Here is a 20,741-nt window from a genome sequence, read left to right on the forward strand (position 1 = left end):
AAAATTAATATCTATGTATCTATCTATATCATTTAGACATATATATTTACATACATACATATAGACACATGCACATAATAAACACGGTCATAATGTTGATTGCATTAGAATACATTTAACACATTGTAAAACCATACAGAAAAAAATGCCAAAACACTCCTAAAAGACATTAAGATGAATAAATATAAAGACCTCTGTTCTTGGACAGGATGACCTACCATTGTAAAGATGTCAGTTCTCCCTGAGTTAATATAAAAATTCAATGCTTCAATGAAGTCTTAATAAAAAAAGATTATCTTACAGAGTAAGACTAAAGTTCATACAGGAAAAATGCAGAAGTAATCATAAAACCAATACAAAATAAAAACCCTGCCAGACATTAAAACATACTATAAAACCTCTATAATTAAAACAGCATGGTTCTAATACATAAATAGATCTGCAGGGGAGAGTTCTGAACAGACCTAAGTATAGGTCAAGATTTAATATGCAATGAGGGTGGCATTTCAAGACAATTGGGTAAAGGTGGGCTTTTTAATAAATATTGTTAAGATGAGTGGATAACTGGCAAAATATAAAATAGATTGTTACCTTGCACTAGGCCCAAAAATAGGCTCTAATAACTAAGGATTTATGTTAGTCAGCTGAGAAAGTCAGCTTGAGGGAGGAAAAATAATGCTTATGGTTTCCAGAGTTTTGGTCCGTGGCCAGCTGACCATTGTCACTGGGCCTGTGGTGAGGCAGAAAGTTAGGATAGGAGGGTATGGTAGATAGAGCTGTTCACCTCATGACAGATTGGGGTTGAGGGGGAGAATGAACGAACGAACTAGAGGAAAAGGCAGGGACAAAGTGTCCTACAAGGCACACCAACAGTGACCTACTTCCTCCAGCTAGGTCTCACTTCTAAAGTTCCCACCAACTCCCACTAAGGTCGTCACATTTTGAATTCATGAATGTCTGTCTACTGCTGAGCTCCAAACCTTCATGATCTTATAATTTTCCTAAAGCTCCACCTCTGAACACTGCAGCCTTGGGGACCAAGCTTGCAGCACATGAGCTTTTAGTGGACATTTCAGATCCAAACTGTAGCAGGAGCCAAATGGAAGAAAGTATTAGACAAAAACATGGGTGGATTGATTAAAACTTTGAATTTCTATAGGTCTAAACTTGCTAAAAAACAAAACCCCCCAAAAATCTACCTTCCTGGGAAATAACAGAATGCATTATAAATATTACCATCACTTAAAAAGTATTTTCTTACAGGGGCTAGAGAGATAGCTTAGCGGTTAAGGTGCTTGCCTGCAATGCCTAAAGACCAGGGTTTAACTCTCCAGTACCCATGTAAAGCCAGATGCACGAAGTGGTGCATGCGGAGTTAGTTTACAGTGGCTGGAGGCTATTGTACAACCATTCTTTTTCTTCTTGCAAATAAATATTAAAAACAAATTATTTGGGCTGGAGAAATGGCTTAGTGGTTAAGAGCTTGCCTGTGAAGCCTAAGGACCCCGGTTCGAGGCTCGGTTCCCCAGGTCCCACGTTAGCCAGATGCACAAGGGGGCGCACGCATCTGGAGTTCATTTGCAGAGGCTGGAAGCCCTGGCGCGCCCATTCTCTCTCTCTCCCTCTATCTGTCTTTCTCTCTGTGTCTGTCGCTCTCAAATAAATAAATAAATTTAAATTAAAAAAAAACAAATTATTTTCTTAGAATTAGGTTTCTTTGTGATGTTTCCATCCAATTTCTTTGTTTCCCTTCTTACCTCTTTCCTCCTTCTCCCACTTTGTGCTCTTTCCCTAACAGAGCCAGCCCCCTTTCTGCTTTCTTACTAACATACGTATACGTTGTAAAAAGACGGGAAGGAATGCCCAAGGGGATATGCATGTGCCTGGTGTGGTATACTTGTGTGTGCAGCTATGCGTGTGTAGATGGAGGCTCATCCTGGCACTTGCAGCCCAAGTGGGTGGAACCCCTGGCCTTGGGTGCATATTAGGCAGGAGAGAAAAGGGAGACCCTAATTGGATCCAAGGCATACTCCAGGTCTGCTTATGAACATGTCTCTGACCTCCTGTTGGTCACTTACAGGTGAGCAGACCTGAGAATGGGGGGAGGCTGCCACTCAGATGCAGGGTGGTCTGCCCGAGGTCACACAGCTGAGCTGGGATGTGGAGGGGACAGCGAGACCCCTGAAGCAGCCTTTTCCTGTGTGAATCCTTGGTGGATACTGTGCACATGCTCTGTTTCAACTCTTTGCAGCCTCCCATGAGAGAGGCCTGGCCACACTCACTTTACAGGTGCAGACCCTGGGGTTCTAAGCAGTACAGAGAGTCACTTTCAGTAAGTGGCAGTGCTGGGATTTGAGACTAGCTGGGATTAGCAGATTGGTTCCTGCAATTGACAAGCCATGGGTTTGGCTGCTGTGTGTTGCGCTCCTGGAAACTCCCCCATATCCTATAGTCATCTTCTTGGCAGACTCTGTAATGCCATTATAGCCATTGCCAGGGTGGTATCTGGCCTCCAAAAGAACCTGGAAACTCCACTCCCCTTCTATAATAAATGATGGGAGGGCTCTGTTGGTGTGAGGGGTCCTGGGTGACCCTACCATTTGGGCTTCTACCATTAGCCCCTAGCTGTCTGCGGCCCCATAAGAGGCTCTAGTTTTCCATCCTCCTGTACTCCAGGCACCTAGGAAGCATCCAGGGCAGCCTTCCATAAATCAATGTTCAAACAAGTAGGAGAGGCAGTCACAGAGCTCCTGTGCTTCAGAGTCACTTGGAGGACCAAGGCCTGTGCCAGGGCTCCTGGCCTTGTGGTTGAGACACTTCTGGAGGCTAAGGACAAGATGTCAGGCAGAGCAGGCTGGGGATGGTGACCCCTGTACTCTCAAGAGCTGCATCCTAGCCCAGTGGCTGCCTACAGCTGCTACCTGAGGTGGGCACCCTCCTTACTTGAGGAAAGGTTAGGGGCCAGGGCTGGGCCTTGGAGTTAATTTCTTTTCAGACTGCTCAGGACATTGTTTTTGAGAAACAAGGGTGTCTGAGGCAGGACAAGGCCACTGAAGCAGGTGAGGAACTTCCCACTGAGTGTGTGCATGTGAGGATGACCAGGAAGTCATTGAAGGGTTACCAAGACCTCAGAAGAGCTCACAGCCACAGGAAGTGGTCTCTGATGGTTTAGATCCTGCTTCTTCTGAGGGCCTTTCCAGCAGATGCCTAACTAGAGTACAGGTCAGGTGGGGTCCCTTCAAGGGAGTTGCAAGCTTTCACCGTCCTGTGGTAAGGTCTGGCCAGTTTCACTGTGCCTGGTCTGTGGGTCTGCTCAGTTGTGCTTCCAAGAATGGTTTGACTTGTGACTCTGGCCAGGAAGATGTCAGACACCATCTGCTTTGTGTGTTATTCACTGATGACCTGGGCCAGACAAAATATGGACTTTGAGGTGGCCATGCAACACAGGCCATATTCAGAAGGCCAAGCCCCTGATCTCTACCTGCAACCTGCTTGTGTGAGTGGGGACAGATCTTCCCAGAATGACCAAGACAGGCTAGGACCAGACAGAACCAAGGGCTGCAACAGGGAGATAGGAGCTCCTGAGAGGCAGGTGGGAGAGGACTTTGACCAAAGGGAAGTCAGGCCATGCTCATGTTCATGTTATCTTCGATCTCACCTTAAAAAGGTACTCCAGGGCTAGAGAGATGGCTTAGTGGTTAAGGTGCTGGCCTGTGAAGCCTAAGAACCTATGTTCGATCTCCAGATCCCACATAAGCCAGACACATAAATGTGATACCAGTGCAAGGCTGCACATGTGCACTAGGTGGAACAAGCATCTGGAGTTTAAATGCAGTGGCCGAGGCCCTGGTGTGCCAGTTCTCTCTCAAAACCCAGGGTACCCTGCACTGGAGAGATTGCTTAGTGGTTAAGGCGCTTGCCTGCAAAGCCTAAGGACTCATGTTCAACTTTCCAGGTCCCACATAAGCTAGACGCACAAGGTGATGCAAGTGTACAAGGTCGCACATGTGCACAAAATGGCACATGTGTCTGGAGTTTGATTACAGTGGCTGGAGGCCCTGGCATGCCAATTCTCTCTCACACACACATTAAATAATAATAAAAAAGGCTAGTCTGTTAGGTTTGCCTCAAAAAAAAAAAAAGGACCCTAATAGCTTTCTCAAGTTTCACAGCACCAGTGGCTGAACTGGGATAAGGCCCCATTAGCCTGTCTTCCAGGCCAGCTGCTGGGACTAAAGCTGACTCCTGCCCAGGTGGCTATGAGCTCCCTTGGTGACCCTTCTCTCTGCCCACAGTATGACTAGTGGTTAGGCTCCCGTGTGTCACTGTCTCTAGCTGTTGACCTCAAACAACTGCATTCACTTCTTTAGCCCTCAATTTCTCCCACTGCACCACTGGGCCAAAGTTGGGTCTGGTGGGCTTGCTGCTTAACCCCCACAGGGGGCACTCTTGCTCAGGGGCATGGTGTTGCCTACCTTCAGGGACCTGATTTCTTTCCTTCAGGAAAGCAGGAGCAGGTTGACTCAGATGAGCTTCAGAAACTCCAGAGTTGGTTTTTAGCTCTGGGGAAGACTTGGGGGACCAGGGCTGGTGGCTCCCAGCAGCAGCTGCCTACAAGAAGGGCCACTTTCTCTGGCAGATGGAGCCCAACAAAGCAGCTTCTTGGCCCTGTGGGTGAGGTCACTTGCCTGTAGACTCCCAGCAAGCCCTCTATTGCCCCTTCCTGGTAGTGGCTGATGAGGTCACCCCAAGGGTCTCCAGAGAAGCCACGCCGGAGCAGGCGGGGGTTCCAGACCATTCATATGGCAGCTCATGGGCACTTGGAGGAATGGATGGTACCTGCCTCTTGCTTGCCCCCACCTCCTTCGTGAGGCTATGGAGGAGGCTGAAGGAGCAAAAGAAACAGCAGCATATGGCATGGCCCTGAGGCGCTTACACTCTGGAAAGCTGTTGTCTGGTTTCAGGGTCTGCTTGGGCTTGTGCTCCCTCTGCCCCAGTAGCTGTGCCTGCCCTCATATTCTCCATGTATAGCAGGGTCTAGGTCAGACTGTGCCCTTACTTTGATCCCAAGACCAATGTGAGAGCTGGGCACGTGAGCATCTGCATCTTCCACATTAGCCTGCGTGGACGTCACCTGATAACGTTTTTCATATCTCCTGCTTGAGAGTTCTGTTAACTCTCAGCTGTAGGAGCATGCTGTGCTGGCAATGAGGGCACGTGGGAAGTACAAGGCCAGGCCAGGGCAAGCCCCTACCAACCAAGACCAATAGAGGTGAGAGTTTATGGATAGAAATCCCAGCCTCCTGTCCCTTGGGGGCAGGTAGAATTCTTAGATGTGTTTGGCATTGCCTTTCACAGAGTCTCCCATGGGACTTGGCCCTGTTCATTAATCTGCTGTTTGTTGGGTCTCCTGTCTCCCTCACCCTCTTGTCCCCTCTTCCCCCACTGTGTTTCCTGGGGTCATCTTCCAAATGAGCCACTTATACCCAAATCCAGTGCCAAGGACTGCTTTGAGGGGAAATACAGACAGATAATTCCATGTCCACTTCCCATCCTCTTTTCCTTCCTACCCCCTTCCTCCCTCCATCCTCATATCCAATACTTATGAGTCTTTCAGCCCCTCATTGACTCAATCCTTCCAACTAGGTCATATTTCTCAAAGTGTATTTAATCAGCCCTTTGTGAAAAATTTACTGTGACCAAATAAATCTTAGAAGGGCTAGGCAAAGTGAGGTCTACCTTTTCTTCCAGGACTTCTCAGGCCAGCTGAGCTGTAAACTCCTGGGAGAGGACAACATATATGGCACTTCCCAACCTCTTGGACATTGGCTGGCTTCCTTCTTTCTTTTTTAAAAATATATTTTTAATTTTTATTTATTTATTTGGGAGATAAACACACACAGAGAGAGAGACAGACAGAATGGGCAATGGGCATGTCAGGGCCTTCAGCCACTGCATATGAACTCCAGATGCATGTGTCACCTTGTGCATCTGGCTTACATGGGTCCTTTGGCTTTGCAGGCAAGTGCCTTAACCACTAAGCCATCCCTCTAGCCCTGGATTCCTTTTTAATGCCCTCATGTGGTATGGGGGAAGTGCTGTCTTTGAGCAGGCAGCCTGTGTCTCACTCTGCTGGCCTGGAGGCCTCAGAAGACCATGAGGTAAAGTCCCTGCCCTTGGTCAGCTCACAGCCTGGAGAAATTTTCACTTGGGGCAGGAGCTCTCTGTGGCCTTGTGCTGACCTGGTCTTTGATCATCATTCATTTTCTGGGAGACTATACCTCAAGTTCCCAGGAAGGACAACAGTCTAGATGCTCGGCCTTGGTGCTATCTCCGACCTGAGCCTACCATACTTTGCACCCTGCCTCCAGTTCCCCTGCCTTACCTACTCTCCTCCCTGAAATGTTTACCAAACAAGGGCCAGGACAGCTCATGACCCTTTGGATGGTAAGTAATTTCTTAGCTGAAGTCCTGCTTATAAAGGGATCCTCTTTCTTTTACCTAGGATACGGTTATAGTCTGAATATAAAATGGAATGTAATCAAAATAGGTTCTGTATTTGTCCACTTTGTCCCTAGCTTGTGGCACTGTTTTAGAAGGTTGTGGAACCTTTGGGAGGTAGAGCTTTGCTGGGGGAAGTGGGTCACTGGAGATGGGACTTGAGTTTTATAACCTGGTTCCACCTCCTGTTCATCCTCTGCTTCCTGCCTCTAGCTGAAGGTGATGAGCCAGCCTATGTCCTCCCTGGCATAATGATCTGTGTCCCCTTGAAACATGAGCTGAAAATAAATCCATTCCTTCCTTAGGTTGCTTCTGGCCTGGTATTTGTTCACAGCAACAAGAAAGTAACTAATACAGAAAATTAGTACTGAGAAATTTGTTGCTGTGATAAACCTGACCATGTGGTTCATAGACTTTTGGAACTGGTTTGAGGTAGGAATGTGGCAGAGTTTGGAACTTTGGGCTAGAGAAGCCCTACAATGCTATAAGCAGAGCTTATAAAGGCATTCTAGTGGGAATTTGGAAGACCAGAATGCTAAGAGACATGCATGCAAGATGCTCAGCTAAAGAGGTTTCAGAGGGGAGCAAGAAGTCTGTCTGAAGTTGGGTTAGAGACTGTGTGATATTATGACATTAGCCCTGGTTGCATTCTGCCTATGTTCTGAGAACTTGAGTGAGGTTGAATTTGAACTTAAAGGTTAAGGAAAGATTTGTGTGGTGAAGGAAATCTCAAGACAGCCTAGCATTCCAACTGTGGTGTGGTTTCTGCTGACTGCTCGTATCTAATGATCTCCAGTGATGGAGAGCCTAGATAAGCAGAGTAAACAGACGTGAAAAGTGTCATTTGGTGAGGTAAAGAGCAGTTCTGAAATTTCCCATGAGTGGAAGTGCTGGTGCTAAGAAAGCTGTAATTGTTAAAGAGGTTAGTGCTATTAAAGAGAGCCCTCGTACTCTCCCCTGGGACAATAGAAGATATGCCCTGAGCACAAGACCCCATGCATTGAAGGCACTAGCTTGCTAGAATGAAAACCCTTTAGAAAGGAGAAGGCCTAAAGGGAAAATGCCAAAGGAGTTCTCTATTTCTGGAAAGAAAATTCCTAGCAAAGTGTTTCACCAAGGTTAGCCTGGAAGGCACACAGAGGCTGCTACAACTGTGGTCCATGGGGGTCAGACTCTATCCTGAGCTGGCAGCAGAACTTGGCAGCATCACCCATGATATACTGGTGGTATATGCATTAAAAATGCAAGATTGAGGGGGGTCATAGACTATTTCATCACAGTTCCAGAGAGCCACTGAAGCCAGGCAATATGTATGTAGTAGGGTCAGAGTCCTTGCAAGGAGTCCCTGAGAGGCCAGTGTATGAAGCCATGAAGGTGAACCCTAAGTTGCAACGGAATCTAATTGCCTCTCTTAGATCTCCAATGCCCTCAGGGTGAGCTTCTCTGATTCCTGAAACTGGCTTCATGTCCCTCCCAGTGAACACTGTATCTGAGTATCTCTGTACACAGTGTTTCCCAACAGCAGGGAAGACATGAGGAAGAGCTGGGATGGGTTCCAAATGTTGCCCAGTGAGTTCAGACTAGCTGGAGGCAGCTTCTGACTTCCTCTTCCTCTCCAATGGGTCCTGGTCAGCAACCAGACCCTGCTTTCCCTGCTCAGGAAACTTCCCTCACTATCATGTGGTGACAGTCTAATTCTGAACAGGCATCATTGAGGCTGACAGTTGGTAAGTAGAGCATGGTAGGTTGCTTCAAGGGACTCGGATAGACACTGCTGCTCAGTGGATGTCCAGCTTCCTAGCTTTCTCCTCTCTTTCCTTTGGAAACTTAGTGAGCCAGTTAGTGTTTGTGATAGTTTATATTGTTTGTCAGCTTGACAGGACCTAAAATCATGTGGGGGGTTATTTTGACTAGGTTAATGATGGGGAAGGCCCACCTTATCTGTGGGGTGGTACCACTCCATGGTCCAGGGTCCTGGACTGTACAAAAGGGAGAGAGCGAGGTGACGCTAGTGTCCATCACTGCTGTCTCATTGTGGACTTCATGTAATGAGCGCCTCAAGCTCCTGCTGCCCTGCCTTCTCCACCACGATGGACTGTGACTTGATGCTGCAATCCTTTCTTCCCGAAGTTGCTTCTGGTCAGGTGTCTTTGTCTCAGCAACAAGAAAGTACCTACCTGGTACAGTGTTCTTTCTTATCTCTTGCAACTGAGTGAAAGGAAGGGTGATGGGACTCAGAGTCTGTTGGCAAGGGGGAATGGTTCCCCTTTCAAGAGATGTCTGCCTCTACTCTCCTACAGCCCAAGTGGTCTTCAGACATCTCTAGTGGTGGAACAGAAAGACTGGCCCTCCCTGGGCCTCATGAAGTCATGCTGGTGAGGTGGAGTAGTAAGTCTGCGACAACGGGACTGGCAACCTGTGGGCATCCTTGGCTGGCAAAGTTGTGCCCAGCCTCCAAGCTCATACACACCAAGCCTGACTTAGACACAGGGTTTTTGGGCTCCAGAGAGTTCGCCTAGGCTTAGGAGAGGCTGTTTGGGTCGAACAGAGCAGAATCCAAGACAGAAGACTCTCTGTCCAGTGATGAAGCTGCCTGCCTGCCTCTGCTTGCGCTCACACCCTGGTTGACTAGGCCAGTGATGGGTGATGCAGATAGGAACTGAGCGTGAGTGTGGGCAACGTCAGAGTGTGCAACACCTGAGTGTGCGGGTTCGGGTGGGGGTGGGGAGTCCTGGGTGCAAGGGCACTGGTAGGGGATGTCAATGCTGTCTGAGCAAATGTGTGCAAAGCCACAGGAGGTGGGAGCTGAGTCATAGTGTTACATGTGTATGTGTTGACAGTGGATATTCTTTGAGGTGACTGTGGATAGCCATACCGGTGCCTGCTCCTTCCTCCCTCCCTTAGATGAGGCCTCCCTTAGATGCTTAGCTGTGACAGAGGCCTTTGGTGCCATCCAGAGACCATGGGACTCTCTGTGCTCATTCATATTGATCCAGTGCAATTTATGCTACTCAGTCCAATGGCTTTTTGTGCCCATGGCTGGGGCTCCCCTGTGTGAAGACCTCCTCCAGAGGTCAGCCTGCAGATAGGGGTGAGGGAGCCCTGAGTGGATAGTGACCTCTATCACTGACAGGCAAGCCCTTGGTCAAAATAATGAGTTTTGTGTAGAGCTGAGTGTCCACGGGCAGTGAGTTCAGTGTGAACAGGTTTCCCCATGCATTAAGGATGGACTGGTTCACAATGAATAGTGGCGGCAGGGAGCCAGCAGGTGGCAGTGTGGGCTCAGATTGTGGGTAGCCAGTGCTGAACAAAAACAGCCTCTCAGCCCCTGCAGCTGGCATGCAGGACTTGGATGGAAGCTTGAGGAGTCTGTGCATCCATCTCTTAATTATCTTCCCACCACTGCACCTTCCTTGAGGATTACACTCCAATTTCAGGGCACTTGGGGAGGCTACGCTATGGCAGTGGACTGGTGTTCTAGATGAAGGGATCCAGGCTCTGTCTGCCAAGAGATCACCTCTCAAAGCCCCATTCTTACAGAAGGGCAGAAAGGAAGAGGAAGGTTTCTGCAGAGGTGAGGAAAGACCTCATTTCTGCCTGAATACAGTTTTATCTTTTTCTGATGTTGGGGCACTGATAGTTAACTGCTGTTGAAATAAAACAGGTGGTACCATAGGGTACCACTTTCTTGGAATCAAGTCCTGAAGTTGGGAGCTTATCATAGAGACAGTGACATTGGCTAAGTCTCTGAGAAGTGATGCCCTGTTTCAGCGAGGTTACAAAAACAAAACAAAATGAAATAAAAAAAGCAAAAGCTGACCAGGTACAGTGGTACAATGCCTGCTTCCCAGCATTTTGGAGGCAGAGGTGGATTGCAAGTTTGATGCCAGTCTGGGTTACATAGTGAGATCTCGTCTCAGAAACAAAAACAAAAGCAAAAGCAAACCAGCAAAACAGGACTTCCAGTGAGGCACTGACCACACAAGCACCCACCGCAGCAGGGAGATGACTGGCTGGCTTCAGCGGCTCAAACCAGAGGAGTGGTGGGCAGGGCATGCCAGCCTCCAGACCGCTTCTGTTCTGGGGTTCCTTCGGGATTCCTCTGCACTCAATTTACAGCCTGCAGAAACCCCACAGTTCCCCCATGTACTCTGAAAGTGTTATCTTACTGCATCTTTATTGGTATAATGTGTTTATTTTGCACACAGAAAAGACACATTGCTGCTTATTCAGCTCTGAGTCCAGGAACAAGAGAAGCAGTTCAGCTGGATCCCTCCAACATGATGAGTAGGCAGGGATTTTTTTTTTTTCTTCTCCCAACAGTCTCTAGAGTTGCAAAAACAGGCTGTGTTTCTTAAAAGAGTCTCATCCCTGGGGTGCATTTTAAAGGCTATACAGTACAACAGACAGATATTTTTGCCTAGAAAGCAGAACACCACAAAGATGGGCAGAACTGCTTGTAAACAAGGTTCTTCCCCCAGGTGGAGTGTGTGACTCCTGGATGTGGCACTGGGATGTGACAGAGCCTGTGGGTGGGTCCCTTTCAGCCCTGCACCAGAACAAATGATATTTCTACAGTAAATAAAATTCAAGATCACCAGCCTTGCCACCCCTCTGCTTAAGAAAAGTGACTACTGAATTTTCTTAGCCCTTCATTGGAGGAAGTGAAATGGGGCGGGGTGGGGGGGGAGGGCGTGGCTTCTGTTTAGGAATGAGTGACAAAGGGTGGGAAGGAAGGAAGCAGGGTGATTTGCTCCCTGCCACTGGCGATGCTGGCAGGGACACTCTTCAAAGACGTTTGGTTGCCACCCTCAACAGGCTGGGTCTTCCCGGATCACCTCTATCACCGAAGTGGTTGTTGGTACAGACAGAGTTTGCAAGCCAACTGGAGCCTTTCTATAACCAGGACGACTCCACATATTCACTTCTGTGGCAGGACCTAGCAGTGGACACTGACCTTCTCATGGTTTGAGTAGCACGGTGGTTTGGATGGGGCTCCTATCCCCTTCATGTTGGCTCTGCAGTCACCCCAGAGGTGCAAAGCCAGAAGGCATCGACCCTGTTCCCATTTGTGAACTGTCACCCAGGATGACAGCACCGGCTCCTGGGTTGACTTTAGTCCACTTGGGTATAGGCCACCAGGGATGGGTGGGCACTTACTGAGTTGTGGGCCCTTCTCTGCCTTGGAGTAGTGCCCAGGTGGCACTGTGGTGCGGCTGCCAGCCTCAAGGTAGTGGCCTCGTCTTCATCAAATACCCTTAGCCTTGGGCAGTAGCTGGACGGATGTGGAAGAACTGGAGCCCACCTCCACCTCCACCACAGCATGTCCAAGGCCTGTCCATCCCTGCAGCCCAGGGTGAGCCTCTAAGCTAACCCTGCTAGCACCGCCAGACTCAGCCTGAGGGTAGTGGGTTAGGGAGCAGCCCAGTGGGCTGTGAGGACCTCCCGGTCATGCTCAAGCTCCCAGTCCTGTGTCTCTACCCTGTAAATGGCAGGGTGATTACATTGTGGCTCGTCTGCCCTGGAGTTGATAGGCACAGAAGGACCTCAACTGGGGCCTGTCCCGTATTCCAGGGGGGATCAGGCCTGCAGTAGCAGTTGGGACAGGCCTAGGTTGGCTGAGCAGTTTCTAAAGGAGAATCTGAATTTGGCCACAATCTGGGGTGGGAGAGCTGAGAAGAGGGAAGAGGAAGCAGGGACATCCTGCTTCCCCTGTGCTCAACACTGTGTCAAGAGGCACAGCCACCAGGCACCAGGTTGGGGAGGAGGAGATAGATGTGATTTGGGGCACGCTTCATTCTGAAGGAAAGCTTCGTGGGTGGGTTTGTGAGGGGTGGGTCTCTGTGTGTGTGTGTGCGCACATATATCCACGCACATGTGTACCTGGGGTATGTCAGTATGTGTGTCGTCATGTATATGCATGTACACAAGTCGTGTGTGCATATCTGTATCAGTGCCCCTTTTATACCTGGAGGAGGTGGCTCAGCCTAGAAGGACCAGCGGGTCTTAGTGGCTGGGTCACTCACACACTCTCAGGTCTGGAGTCTGGGGCCCAGGCTGGGGTGGGTGACTCTTGGGAGTTCCTTGACCTTGGTTCTGGTCCTGGCAGCTGCAGTAGGTCAGATGGGGAGCCAGCTCCACACACAGCTTCATAGGGGGGCAGTGTGTCCATGGAGACAGTGCGGAGCCCACTCTGGCTCCGGGTCCTCGGCTCCTGCTCATGTTGGCTGGGGCCGTGGCCTCTGCCTGAGTGGAGGGCACCATTCAGCGTGGAGCAGGAGCTGGTCAGTGAGTACGGTGGTGGTGCATCCGTGGGGATGTACAGCTGAGTAGCTCTGGGTCCCACACACTCTTCATAGCTATAAAAGAAGAGACTCCCTCAGAGGTGTGCAGCCTGAGGCTTTAGGGCAGGTGTGGGGTCTCAGTTCTGTGTGCAGTAAGGAACTGCCCTTGCTGTGGACCAAGATGTGCACCATTTATGCTGGCTCCAGTAAAATCCCACTAGTCCCCAGCAAGGGAACCAACCCTGACATTGCTGAGACCTAGGTTCTGATTTTGACCTGCCTGTTAATCCCAGCATGCCCTTGCACTTCTCATTTGGCATGTCTCTGATGAATTTGGTATCTTAGGTCCAAAAAGTTTAGGGTGCTGCCCCAGTGTGCCATGTGGGTGGCCTGGATAGAAGCCACTCAAATGTCCCCACAGCTGCCTTCTAGGTTTAGATAGAAGCTCATGGGCTCTGAGCCCAAAGTTGTGGGGCAAAGAGCACCCGCTGCTCTCCTGGAGCTCCTGGGGAGAGGAGGGAAGGAGAGAATGAAGCTTCTGCCAGGTCCCGCGATGCCTACAGGCAGCAAGGTGACATGTCACTCATCCTGCTGTCCTTACTAACTGATGAGAGGCCCTGCCTGTAGGTGGTGGGAGGACCCAAATACTTCCCCACGCAGGGCCTGATGGACCTTTAGTGCAAGCTGGATATTCCTGTCCCAGTGGGTGAGCTCTGGGTTCTGGGGTCTGGATGCCCCACCCCAGTAGCAGGACCTTATTGTCTAGCAAGTCAACTGTCCATCCCGCTTTCTTCCCATTGCCACTGTCCTTGATTCCCCACAAGCAGTAGACATAACAACCCTCAGGCTTATGAACCCTTTCCTTGTCCTTAAGCTCGGGGCAGATCACCCCACTTACTGTTTTTCTTGGTGGGGGGGGGGCTGCTGGGAAGAAGGTACTGTATCTGGGGAAATGTATCAGGCTTGGACAGAGCCATGTAATTCTTGAGGGTGTGTTCTGATGGTGTGCCTACCTTCCTGTCCCTTAGGGTGGCTCTTTGGAGTGGGACGGGGCAGCTGGCTCACAGAGAGCAGGAACTGGTCCTCAGAGGAGCGCCCCTTTGCCCTGGGGCTCATCTGAAGGGCCAAGGGAGAGGGGCTGCTTTGGATGAATGTTGAAGTACACGGGGAGTGAGGCTGCGGCTCCAGCAGGCCCGGCTCTCTCGCAGTCAGAGTAGAGTGCTCGGCTCATCTCATGCAGGAAGTAGGGTGGGGCGGGGCAGGGGGCTTCTGAAAGCCCACTTTGCCCCAGACTGATTGGGATTGGGGCCTGGACTGGTCTGAGGCAGATGTGGGGAGAAGACTAGGAAAGAACTGCTGACCATGGACACACACTATCACACTATGGAGACCAGGTGTCAGAAGCTGCCCAAGCCTGGGGACTTTGTGGCCACACCTGTAGCCTTAGGGATGGAGATTAGTACCTGGTGTCACAGACAGCTCAATAGATATTTGTCCCTAGAGGGACACTGATATATGGCCAGGGGAGTAACCTAACATCTCACTGCTCTCACACTCCGAAAGGCTCCTAGAGGAGCCTCCAGGGGCAGGATGGCTGTCACAAGACCAGCTCCAAACCGTACCCACCCCCATCAGCCTGAAGGAGACCAGCTGGCCTCTTTATGATGCATCCTGGTGACACCCGCATAGTCTTGGCCAGCCTCGAGGGAACCTACTTGATGAGAGGGTTGAGACTGTCACCAAGCCCAACGAAGTGGCTCTGCATTTATATACTACATGGGAAGCCAATGCCCTTTCCAGGGTGTGGGAATGTTCAGCCCAGTGCCCCCCTCCCCTTCCCCACCTGACCTCCTTACCCTGGTGGAGAATCTGGGTACAGCTCCCTGAGTACCGTGGCGTCCACATCCCCATCAGAGCTGATGTCCAAGGGTGGGGGCCAGTCCTCAGCAGGGCTGCAAGCCTCAGGCATCCTGTGGCTGGAGCGGCTGTGGGTGTGTCCTTCTGACACTGCAGGGAACAGATCAACAGCCTGTGCTCAGGCCAGGGCTGGGGACTTTCCTCATGGTAGATGGCTATCTGATGTCCCCACTTGACTATCCCTTCGTCAGGCAGCTGCCTCCACCTGAAAATCATCCCAGAATGTGAGCACTGGGCCATACTTGGCCCTGAGTTTAGGGTCCCAGGGAGGACCAGGGAGGAGACAGCACTGGCCCTATCCTGAGGGGCTCCCAGTTGGGGGGATAGCCTAACTAGGGCAGTATGATCTGGGCTTTGGTAGGGTTTGTGTGGGACTGTGGGAAAGGCGACAGGTCTGCTCAGCCAGGCAGTCGGGGCAGGCTTTTTAGAGGAAGGGCTGCAGGGAGCCCAGTCTATTCAGGGCTAGTCTGGGGATAAGGGAAGGGAAGGAGTGGCTTGAGCCAAGGAGAGTAATGAAAAGAAGAATGAGATGAGAACAGAAAGCCCTGAGCTGTGGAGTTCAGCTGGGGCATGGAGACTTCTGGGATGAATCTGGTGACTCTACGTACTGCCTTCTGTGATTTGTTTATTTACTTTGAAAGAGGGAGAGAGAGCGAGAGAGAGAAAGACACACACACACACACACACACACACACACACACACAGAAGAATGGGCACACCAGGGCTCCAGCCACTGCAAACAAACTCTAGATGCTTGTGCCGCCTGTGCATCTGGCTTACGTGGGTGCTAGGGAATCGAACCTGGCTTTGCAGACAGTGCCTTAACTGCTAAGCCAGCTCTCCAGCCCTATTTCATATTTTAAACTTTCGCTAGCATATTAATGACCCTGAAAAGTCCTGCTAACTCAGAAACACAGTTGCCTGTGTTTCACAAGCACTGAGCCACTGAGTGTCATTTTTCTTAGATTCAACCACACTGTGGCTGGAGCTCCATTCTTTCCTTTTACGCTAGAGGACAGAGAAGTCTAGCGACTTGCTTGAGGCTGCCCAGCGAGTGGTGGGGCTCAAGGGCAGTTGCATGTCTTGGTTCCCTTCTAAGCAGTTTCTGGCGCATCTAGACATGGGAGCTGCAAGGACGGTGGAGACTTGAGATCTCTCCACTAAGGGCTCCCAGATGCTTTCCTGCTGGTGGCAGGGCCCAGCCTCAAGCCAGTCCCATTGACTAGAAAGTAAGGGTCAGGGTTGTATGCACGGTAGTGTGGAGGTGGAATTCCCATAGCCCACATTACCTCAGAGACTTCTTCCCACTCTCCTAAGGGATCCCTTTTCTCTGCTTTTGATCCAATTGGGGTGGAAGAATCTAGATAAGAAATCATATCCACAGGTCTAATTCTGGGGTTATACATGGGTATTGAGAAAACTCACAGAGGAAAATATTGCAAACATGTTCATTATTGGCAGTCCTGCTTGGCTGGCAGGGCATGACCCATATTTTCTTCTTCATATTGCCTATATTTTAAGAGTTTCCTACAATGAGCACATAAGACATTTTTCTAGGAAAAAAATGAACCCAATAACAGGCTGCAAAAAAGGAGCTGAAAAGAAATTTGTTTTCTTTTGGGGTGTCTGCTCAAAGACAGAAGCTTAAGAGGGTCTTGGGGAGAAACTCAGGAAAAATGAAACACAAAGCTTAACCAGGGCCCCTGGGCTCTGGACCTGGGCTCTTGTGCCACTGGCATTGCCTGGAAGGGTCTCAGGGCTCAGGGTGGCTCCATGGGCAGGGTGGGAGGTGGGAGATTGCTCCTCTGTTCTGGAATCCTGGGAGAGTGGGATGGGAGAAGGCCTTGGGAAAGTTAAGTTGCACGGCCAGGCTGCTTCCTCTTGGGTCTCCCAGAGGCTGAGCATCTGAGGGAAACTGAGGCTTGCTCAGCATAGACTTTGGTTTCAAAGTGACCAAGGCAATCTTCAGATACCCAGCTGGACAGAGCCCTGTGGGAACAACTGGGGAGAAACCAGCCTCCTCTAGCAAAGAATGGCCTCCAATTCCTTTCCCTCCATCTGACCTGACTCCCTGGATTGACCTGGGCATGAGTTCTGGCTCCCCAGGGTCAGCTTGTGGATGCAAGAGTGGGACAGGCCAGCCAGGCCTGGGTATGACTTCTGGCTCATCTGCTTGAGAGCGGTCTTAGATTCTGGGGAGATGTGAGGGCCTGGAATGGCTGAGCTTCCCTATCTGTCCATGCATTTTCTTTCTCTCTTCCTTCTTTCCTTCATTCCATGGAGAAAACATGCTTTGATTTTCTCTGTGGAGTACGTGGCCTTGACTCTGGGCACAGTCCTGTGCAGGCCCCTGAGGGAGGGCCTGTCATCTTCCTGACAGGGAAAATTGTATGAGGACTGAATGCAACTGTGTCTTCCTGATGCTTCATGTGACTGGTCCATGTCAGGAATGAGATGGGCTCAGGTGACTACATTCTGTGAAAAATTCATTTATTCTGATCAGACAGACACTTCTTGGACTGGTCATAAACCCTGAACTCAGATGTTTTTATGCCTTTGTGGGTGCTCTGGAACATATTTCCACTGCTCATTCATTCTTTTGCCTATCCATACATCCACCCAGTTATTCGTGGTCATTGTATCCTTACCACTATCTAGGCCCTTAGTTCCCATCTGGCCATCTTTCTAACCTCCACACACCCACCCATCTTTCTCAAGTACCCGACTCATACACACATATCTTCTTCCCTTTCTTATCCATCTACCTCGTCATTCATTCCCTTTAATCTACTCATTTAGCTATCCACCCCTTCTACCTACCCACCTGCTGACCCATGAGTCAGTCTTCTATGTATCCTACCTTGCATTCATCCACTCATCTGTTTATTCCATTCGTTCATTTGCTTTTTTCCAACCATCCACTCACCTACTCAACCATCTCTCCACTCACCCACAAATTCCCACCCATCCACCCACTTATCCACTCCATCACTCAACCGTCTCTCCACTCACCCACCCATCCACTTCTTCAGTAATCCACCCATCTCTCCATCCCTCCATCCAGGCGCCAGGTGGACCAACAGTGGCGTGGGCTGGGAATACCACATTGTTCTCTGGCCTTCAGCGTCTCTCTAGCTCCCTCTTTTGGTTGACCCTGGGCCCTTTCATGCAGCAGAGGACATAATGGTGGGCGGATGAGCTCTTCCTGGTTCTTGGGATGCTTCCCTAACTCCCTGTCCAACATCCGCAGAGCGGCCACCTCCTGGACGCATCCAGGGGCGAGTCTCGGTGGGTGGGAGTCACCGGGCCCGGGTCGCGGTAGCTCACCGTAACCTTGCTCGTACTCTCGGTGTCGTCGCCGGCGGTGGCGGTGATGGTGGTGGTGTCGGCGGTGGCGGTGGTGATGTCGTTGGAGCCGGGCCTGCCTGTCCCTACGGATGCTGCCCACGATGATGGTGATGCAGGAGAGGATGATGACCACACCTATGACGGCGCTGGCCACCAGCACGGGAGACACCAGCAGATGGCTGTGCTCCGAGCTCTCAGAGAATGTGGGGTAGAAGTAACTGGTGCGGTTGTATCGTGCTACTGTGGGCAGAGAGAAACAGCATTGACCAGGGGCCCGGGCCTTCCCTACACCTTCCTTCTGCACCGCCCTTTGCCTCAACACACAGTGCTCTAGGAGTCACTGACCCGTGGACAACACGAGGATACTCTGGGGTCAGAGCCAGGCTTTCTATCTTGGCTGCTTCCATTTTGCCTATGAGGACTTCTGGTAGTGAGGGCTGACTTTTCCACCTCTCTTGAAGTTTTTGCCCCAGAAGTTCAGCTACCAAATATGGAATCCCAGAGAGAAATGGACTCGTCCAAGGTCACACAGAAAATTAGTGGCAGAGCTGAGACAGCTTGAACCTATGAGTCTCAGTATTAGACAAGGACTCTACTCCACCAAGACATCAGGTCAATAGTCTTTCTCAAGGTCTTGGGAAGGGGCAGGAGATGCACAGGGGGGCAGAGCATAAGAAGAAACTCCACTGCCTCAGGCAGGCGGGGAACTGTGGGTTGCCAATGAGCCCGATGTATAAAGGAATGGGTGACATCAGGAAGCCTTTCTGAAGGAGGTGATGCTGTGGTGAGCTTGGAGTGAGGACAGGGTAGCCCAGGGAAAGAGGCACAGGGGTACATTCCAGGCAGCAGTGGAGGAAACTTCCAGGAAGGGTTGTGACATGGAGCAGTCAGTGCTGGGCACCAGAACCTCCTTTAGGACATGTATGTGCTTCAGAGAGCCAACAGAAGGAAGCTCATGGAGCCGTGGTGACGTGGGTGATGATGGGGCCTTAAGAACTGGGGTCCCAGGGAGGGGTCAGAATCAGCCAAGAAAAAGCAGCCATGGGCTCCTGCTGCATTGCTCAGGGATAGCCAGCACGTGTTGAATGAATGCCCCTGAACCCTTCCAACTCAGCCCGGGGTGGTGGTACAGGTTTTCCTCTCTACAGACCTGTGAGGCTCGGTGCTGGTAAGAGACCAGCCCTCTCTGCAACATCCCCTGCCAGAGGCCCTTCCTGAAGTGCCATCCCAGCCTCTGATGACAGTAGGGAGCAGCTTCGGATACTCATTAGACCTCAGGCAAGGCCAGTATGGTGGGTGGTCAGATTATTCCTGGACCCTGTTGGGAGAAGAGCCCCCCATCTGATCTCCCAGCCATGACAGGGCCCCTGTTGAATATGACCAGGTGCAATTGCTGCATGGGACCTTGTATGGTTTCCAGGTTCCATTATGTAGACCAGACTGGTCTTGAACTCACAGAGATCCTCCTACTTCTGCCTCCACGTGCTGGGATTACACCACCATGCCTGGCTCAGGGCTTGTGAGAGATCACACTTGGTATTCTTAAACTCAGCATCAGGGCTGGGCAAACCAAAGGTGCCCAATGTATGTATGGTGTGAGTGGTTTTGCTGCCTCAGGGGAGTGAAACTTCTGTGTTGGCTGGGAATCAAGCAGAATTCAGGTGCTGATTTGCCTGGGAAGCTGCAGAAAGGTATTCTGGGTTGGAGACACTCCACCCACCAAGCTGAGGCTGGGCGTTCAGCTGCTCCTCTTCTCTCCAGTCTCCTCCCAGCACTTTCCTCAAAGCTCCTCCCATGCCCAGGTCATGGCAGGGACAGGCGAGAAATGAAAGAACTCAAGATCTTAGTCGAGCTAGGTACACATACTGCGGGGGGGGGGGGGGTCGAGTTCTGCCCATGCTGGGAGCTTTTGCAGCCCACTGCCCTTCACCAGGAGGGGTAGGGCCACTATGTTATTCCTGCCTGGGATCCAAGCCTTTGCTTCCTAAAGTTCGATGTAAGATGCCCTTATGGCTTTGGTTGGGCATGCATGCTTTTTAACTCTCTGATGTGAATGCCAGGGTAAATAGATTCTTAGGATTCTGTGAGGCCAAATCAGACAGTTTTCAGAGCCCCTGGCTCAGTGCTACAGATCTCCCTTCATCTTTGAAGATCTGTTTACCCAATTCTTTCCATTTTACAGGTGAGGATATCGAAGCTCAAAGACATTAAGTGCCTCGTTTGCACTCATACAGCCATTGTATAATGGACACAGACCCTCCCTGGGCCTTGGTTTCCTCACTGAACCATAAGACACTGGAAAAGAAGCTCTCTAATGCACAGCAGTAATAGCAATGAAAAGAGAAGTGAGAACAGCGTTACATAGAGTATTGAGAGTAACAATTCTCACTGGAATTAAGTTTGCATAAATATGCAGTAGCTTCTGATAAGATACATATGGTAAGCTCTAGCACACCCACTAAGAACATGACTCCAGTCAGTATAATGAAAATTCATTCAGGGAATTAAAACATTTCATTGGGGGCTGGAGATATGGTTCAGCGATTAAGGCACTTGCTGCAAAACCTAACGACCCAGGTTTGATTCACCAGTCCCCACATAAAGCCAGATGCATAAAATGGCACATGCACCTGGAGTTCTTTTGCAGTGACTGCAGGCCCTGATGTGCCCATTTTCTCTGTCTCTCTTCTC

General features: G+C 50.4%; 1 protein-coding gene across 3 annotated transcripts in view; it reads right to left on the reverse strand.

Annotated features, from left to right (window-relative positions):
- Positions 1 to 10,659: 10,659 nt before the first annotated feature.
- Positions 10,660 to 20,741, reverse strand: part of Bean1 (brain expressed associated with NEDD4 1) — a 48,599-nt gene continuing 38,517 nt past the window's right edge. For 2 of the 3 annotated variants that reach the window (XM_045143413.1, XM_045143483.1), the window contains exons 3-5: positions 18,030 to 18,290; positions 14,642 to 14,792; positions 10,660 to 12,860 (exon numbers count right to left, since the gene is read on the reverse strand). In XM_045143413.1, coding sequence (XP_044999348.1) covers positions 12,524 to 12,860; positions 14,642 to 14,792; positions 18,030 to 18,290 — 749 coding nt within the window. In that variant the 3' untranslated portion in view covers positions 10,660 to 12,523. Of the gene's footprint in view, positions 12,861 to 14,641; positions 14,793 to 15,991; positions 16,063 to 18,029; positions 18,291 to 20,741 lie in introns of those variants that run through there. The other variant, XM_045143507.1, reaches the window with a different exon arrangement.

Source organism: Jaculus jaculus, chromosome 1 (genome assembly GCF_020740685.1).
Source record: "Jaculus jaculus isolate mJacJac1 chromosome 1, mJacJac1.mat.Y.cur, whole genome shotgun sequence".
NCBI lineage: Eukaryota > Metazoa > Chordata > Mammalia > Rodentia > Dipodidae > Jaculus > Jaculus jaculus.